This window comes from Nicotiana tabacum, chromosome 17 (assembly GCF_000715075.1).
Source record: "Nicotiana tabacum cultivar K326 chromosome 17, ASM71507v2, whole genome shotgun sequence".
NCBI classification, from domain to species: domain Eukaryota; kingdom Viridiplantae; phylum Streptophyta; class Magnoliopsida; order Solanales; family Solanaceae; genus Nicotiana; species Nicotiana tabacum.
The window spans coordinates 107,326,262-107,333,040 of NC_134096.1; the positions used below are offsets into that span (position 1 = coordinate 107,326,262).

General features: G+C 39.3%; 1 protein-coding gene across 1 annotated transcript; it reads right to left on the reverse strand.

Annotated features, from left to right (window-relative positions):
- Positions 1-235: 235 nt before the first annotated feature.
- Positions 236-3,974, reverse strand: LOC107816468 (thioredoxin-like protein CXXS1). Its single transcript, XM_016642191.1, has 3 exons — positions 3,791-3,974; positions 3,473-3,598; positions 236-597 (listed from the first exon to the last, which is right to left on the reverse strand). The coding sequence occupies exons 1-3, from the start codon at positions 3,890-3,892 to the stop codon at positions 445-447; spliced, it is 381 nt and encodes a 126-aa protein (XP_016497677.1). The 5' UTR covers positions 3,893-3,974; the 3' UTR covers positions 236-444.
- Between the last annotated feature and the right edge of the window lie 2,805 nt (positions 3,975-6,779).

The window sequence follows — 6,779 nt, forward strand, 5'->3', positions numbered from 1 at the left end:
GCAATGTATAAGTAGGCAGCGACATCCATAAAAGAAAGAAAAAGCAAAAAAATTCAAATCAATGATTCGCGGTAAGTTGAAATAAGAACACTAGTCTCACTTATCGCCCCTTTACTGGTGCAACGACAAATTACAAGCACATAAGAGTCCTTTCGTTTTCGGATTCCTTTTTTGCATTTGGCATGCACATAGATTCCAGGACCACTATCTAACATAAGGCCAAATACCTTCTCAGTGTCCAGAAAAGACATTCTTGAGTAATTAAGTTAAACTTATCTGTTACTTACACTCCTTGAAGACAGAAAAAGCACTATTATTAAACAGTCTTCTGTAAGTGGATATGGAATTATCTACAATTTAAAGATGAAATAGCACAAGCCACACACTCAAAGAATCTCTTTTGCAGCACATTATACAACAAAAGGGATATATGTATTATTTGGACTAGGCTATATCTGTAGGGTTGGACTGAGCAAGACTCTGGACCCTTTTCCTTATCTCATCTGGATTTGCACCAATTAGCTTGTCAACTGGCACTCCATCTTTCAGCAGCAGAAATGTTGGCATGGCTTTCACCTCATATTTGCTAGCCACCTCCTACCAACCGCAAACAAAAACAAAATAATGTGAATCACCAACCTATCATCCCAGTAAAACAAGATCCGAGCATGTTAATCTGCGTATATTAGGTGGAACCTGAAATTCAGAGTTCTTGCTTAAAAGGTTCTCTATCATAGCTAAATACAATCTAGCTGCCATATTTACCAGTATAAGCAGTAAGGTTGTGATATACAGCCTTTTTAACACCAGAAACTAGCAAGACTGAAAAGGAATAAGACATACAACAAATAACAAAATCTTGCGTTTGAATGTGGACAATAGCTTCTTCAGACAACATGGAGAAATTCATCTGTCTATGAAGGTTCGTGCCAATGGATTTTCAACAGATCAAATAGACAACAGAGTACTGTTTCAGAAATAGAGAAGAGAAACTAGGTAGCTAAATAAAATCTTAACGGGTTCGCTAGTAGCTTATCAATGATTACTTCAATGTCAAATGATATATACATTTGGTTTCCTAGAATACAGTTTCATACTAGTTAGAAACTTGAATTATTATTATTTTCATTATGAAAATTAATGCAAATACCTAGCTATTATCAATCAGATTCTCCATCCACAATTAATAGAGAAAAGATCAGGAATCGCTGAAGAAGAATCCGGTTAGATAATCATCAAACTCACTCTACAAACGAGAATCTTGTAGCATTAATCTAACATATCTACGGTAATGCTAGACAGTATCTGAAGTGATTGCATTATATTTTATGATTATAAAATGTGAAGCCTTTCCCTAGACAAAATATTTGCATATTCCATGTCTGATTGCAATGCACATAAGAAGATTTGCGACCAGGAGAGGAAGAATCTCTCAACTTGGCCACTTGCAAATAATTGAAATGACTATTCTACTCTTAAATATCTTAAATATCAACGAGCTTATATCTTAAACAACAAAAAATGAGGAATGGTAAAACTGAAAGACGAAAACCAAGTGGTTATTCTCTGATTTAATATGGGAAATTCCAACATTTTGTGTTAGATATTACTTCTTTGGAAATCATTTCATGGTTTTAGTTTCTTCAGATTTCAAGCATTTTTAGAGAGAAAGGGGAAGGGAGGATTTCAAGTAGTACAATAGTGAGAGATGTAAGTCTTCCTGAATGCTCAATATTTCAGGAAATGATTAACAGCAAAACAAATTTTTACCATTGGGTGAAGACTTGACAACAAACTACCATTATGGTTGACTCGGTTGACATTTGACAATCATGTGAAGTTGTGAACAATATCAAATGACTTTGTAGAAGCTAATTAACCCCAAGTGTCAAGTTTAGTTGGCCCCAAGTGTCAAGTTTAATTGGCCCCAAGTGTCAAGTTGGGACAACTAGGGAATAAATACCTTTAATAGACCACATCCTAATTATACTCAAAAAGAGAAACTCGGAATATTACACCAGAAAATAGGAAGGATATAAAAACATTTCAGCAAAACAATAGAGATTTCTATTTCTCTGACCCACTCATGTAAGCCAAACAATAGTAAGTTGTAGCATGCAAGCTAAGAAGACAATCCAAAAGCTCAAACTTAAGCCTGTTTCACTTGGGAGTTGGAGGAATTTTAGTGAAACAAATCCCATCTGAAGCATCTTATTCTCCAAACAATTCCTTTTCATGCAAATCTCCTTTTCAAGTGGATGATGCTATCAAAGTAGAAAAAGACCCAGCCTTTGTACAACAGGAGTTGCCTCCTCGTCAAATTGAAAGGCTCATCATAGTAGACAGGCAAAAGTAATAAAAGGGATGAACCACATAATCCACTTTATGAAACTAATTGTGATATTCACTTTGTCTACGAACATATTCTTGTTGCACAATGTGATATTGTCATATTGAATGCCTATGAGGTTATTCTGACATCATTGTATGACTGATTCGTCATAACTCATAACCAAGATTCTATAAGACATTGGAACAGATGAAGACAAGTAAGGCCACACAACTAAGCAACTCTCTGAAACTAAAGAGATTTAAAATTGTTTTTGGAATAGGAGTAATGACTTGTCATGAATTACATGTTTGAGTGAAGGAGAAATAAAAGAGATGATCTCAATTAAGGACATTCCAAGAGTCATCAGTTTGAAGACCAATTTGTTTTTCTTGGTGTAATGGATTTATAAAAGACCCTCTTGACGCCAAATGAAATCACTATCCATGGCATCAAACTATGCTGTAAAAGCAAGACCAATTAAACCAAAGGTTGCAGTTCGTGACAACTAAATGTTTGATCAGAGGATATATCTAGTCTGATATATCACATCCTTTTCCAAATCCCTGTCTCGAAGTTGCTTCCTGATGAAGATGTGAACTTTTAGACGGATAGCAGTATCAACAAACTTGTAGACAAGGATGAATTGGTACAGCCCGATAATTGGGTTCTCGCTATCTTTTATACTTTGCTTATGAGATCTCAACATGCTGTATTTAATTAGAGAGATATACTACTGGAAAGCCAAAAAGGACTAGTATAAGACATCACCCGGCTATGTCACATGCATTAAAGTCCTGCATAATTAACTCCAACATCTGCCATACACTCAGCTCGACTCGGGTCCTAAGTAAACAAGTCAGGATTGTGGGCTTTACACTGCCAATATCGATCCGGTCTTGCCAATTCTGTATTTCTGTTGACCCCTTTAACTCAAATCAGGAAGACACACAATATAATAGATATTGTATTAACAATCTTATATCACCGAAGGGGATGCCACAGCCACGGGCAACTAACCTCCCATGACCAGACCAGACCAGACCAGACCTTAGCACTTAGCAGTAGGTTCAGCAAAGGAAATTTCTACATCTATTAAGCTTTAAAGTTGTGTCTTTTACAGCAAAGGGCTAAAGAAATTACCTTGACCTCATCCACATCAATTGTGAGAAAAGAAATAGTATTTTGGTACATAGAAGCCAACTCCTCCATAAAGGGGTTCATTGCCACAGAGGGAATACACCAAGCAGCAGTAAAGTGTGCCACAATCTACAAAAACCCCAAAAAGGGAAAAATGAATTGACACATACTACAAATAGAAAACTCCACAAAAGAGTTTCCAACTTGAAGAAACGAATAAGCTTCAATCACGAATACAAGGGGGAATATTCTTGGAAAAGCTTAAACTCACAGATAAAGAAAATAAATCAAGATTTAAATAGCCATGCAGGTTTTACTTACAGGGGATCCTTGAACAGTGGCTTGATTAACATGGAAATCCCATGATTCCTTAGAGTCTACCTTCATAACTCTTGACTTGGTCCCCTGCTCTTGGTCTTCCATTCTTACTGTGAACTCACTATTGACAAAATCCAAATTTGTGTTTATCCTAAATAGTCACTAAAGAGATGAGAAAGGTCTATTTTCAATAGAATTAAGAATTGGACCCCACCTTTTTATGTATTTTTGGCTAAGCATGGAAATTTTGGACTTTCTCCGAGTTTCTTCCTTTATCTGGTTAAATTAATAATGTCAATTGGGTGAGTCACATAGTGTATTGGGTTAAATATGTTACGTTACGTGGTCACCAAAAAGGGGACACATAAAATTGAAGCTGATAGAAAATCGGGCACATCTACCTCGTGTGTCACTGAGAAAGGCAAATCTATAAAGGCATTAAGCATGATGTGCCCAGTAGCATTTAATAAAAAAAAATATTCCACAGTATTAAAGAGTAACGGCTCATTTCAGGAATTTAGGCATTTATGTTTACCGTTAGTTTCCATTACCGCACTTCAATAATTACCATTAGTGGTAGGCCCAACCATTACACACACTCAGCTATAAATAATAGGCTCAGCGGTCATTGTAAGGGACGATTTTCTATATATCAAAGAATTCTTCCAATACAGCATCAACTATTTTTCTAGCTTGTGGTTCTTATCATCATTTGGCCCGGAAACCCTGTCCCCGGGCTCTCCATATCTATCATTTTATCTACATTTGAGCTAAGTATCTTGCATCCAAATTGACTGATTCATTATCTTATGGGATCAAATTGATTCATTTTTCTAGAAATCACGTACAAATTCAACTATACCATTTTTCGGGTAAACAGTTTAGCGCCCACCGCAGGGCCTAGACAGTCGCGTGGTTAAGTTGATCCTTACCTCTTTCACTCACAAGCTTTGATCGTTCTTGTCTTAGCAAAATCACAAAGAATGACAATCAATACCATTAACAACACTCACAATCCTGAGGTTCAAGGGGAACACCCCCATTTTGAGGACTCAATTAACGACACTCGCAATGAGGGGGAAGATGTCACGCCGGTGTATGACGGGCAGTATCCCAGACGAGTACGGGAAATGACTACAGATGATGCTGACCAGGGGCACGTAGCAGACGTGGTGATGACCCTGCAAGAGCAACAGGAAATCATCCTAGGCCACCTCACGCGGCAGGATCAGGTTATGACGGAGTTAAAACAGGCGCTTCAAATAATGCAAACAGGTGAGATCCAGTTCCTCCCATTGTTCCTACGAACCAAAACAACATAAAGAGTCAACAACAACACTCCCAGGGTCGAAGTTGGCCCCGACGGGGCTGGGAGGAGCAGATCTGGGCTCAACAGCGACAACGATCCATTCAAGGAAGAACTTTTACAGTTCATGAAGGAAGTCAAAGCCCGCATGGATCAGATCCCGGGCGCACTGCCAATATTAAAGGGTCCGAACTCGAAGAAGTATATCCAACTACCATACAAACCTAGTGCAGCCCTAGAACTAATCCTTAAGCAGTTTAGAATGCATGAAGTGCCGAAATACGATGGAACTTTAGATCCACAGGAACACATCACCACATACACAACGGCGGTGAAAGGAAACGATCTGGCTCCTCATGAAATTGAATCTATATTATTGAAGAAATTTGGTGAGACTCTCACGAGGGGAGCCTTGGCGTGGTACTCATTACTGCCTGAGCACTCCATAGATTCCTTCGAGATGCTCGCAGATTCATTCATCAAGGCCCATGTCGGTGCCAGAAAGGTACAAGTCTGAAAGGCCGACATATTCAAGATCGCGTAGGGAGAGTCTAAATTGTTACGAAGGTTCGTTAGCCGGTTCCAGAAGGAAAGGATGTTGTTATCGGCTGTTCCGGATGAATGGGCAGCTGAAGCGTTCACTAAGGGTTTAATCCCAAGGAGTTCGGATGCTTCCCGAAAGCTGAAGGAAAGTATGCTCTAGTTTCAAGCTACAACTTGGGCGGATGTCCACAACCAGTACAAGTCAAAGATAAGGATCGATGACGATCAGGTTGACTTCCCGTCATCAGTAAAAGTATGAGAGAAGAACAAAGATAAAGTGAAAGATGATGCCGACTCAGATAGACGAGTTTCAAGGGGCTGTTTTCTACCCTACGAGCGGACAGAAGGTCGCGGCAGGAGCTTCCGGTCGGTTGACAAGTTTATCAATAATAGAAAAACCGATCACGGACGGAATAACAGACCACTGTAGGATAGGGAGATCCCAGGGTCACGAGGCCCTTCCTATCCAAAGTTATCAAAATATAATTTCAACATTAGTGCAGTTGAATTAGTGTCGGCCATGAGAGATATCAAAGAGGCGCGGTTCCCGAGACCGACGAGGTCTGCCCCGAACCAGAGGGAATTCCCCCGAAGATAGAGGAGTCGGAACAACATCAGGTACTAAGGTATTTCCAAGTACCGGAAGAAACTGACGCAACGAAGTCCACGACAGAAGAACTAGAGCAAATTGCACTGTTTGAAAAATTCCCAGGAAGGAAGCTCCATTTAGGAGCAGGACTGCACTTAGAGCTCAGCTCAGATTTTATTGAATTAATTAAAATTATGCTGATTGTTTTGCATGGTCGCACGAGGATATGACAGGAATCCCAACGGAGATAGTCGTGCACAAGTTAAGCTTGAACCCGAGCGTACCTCTGGTAAGGAAAGAGAAGCGCCCAATCGCAGAAGCAAGGAATAAATTTCTCAGAGAAGAGGTAACCCGTCTACTTAAGATTGGTTCAATTCGAGAGGTAAGATATTCGGACTGGCTAGCTAATGTGGTAGTAGTTCCTAAGAAGAACAATAAATTCTGCATGTGCGTAGATTATAAAGATCTTAATAAGGCATGCCCGAAGGACTCGTTCCCATTGCCAAATATCGATCAAATGATCGACGCTACAGCCGAACACTAGTTAATGAGTT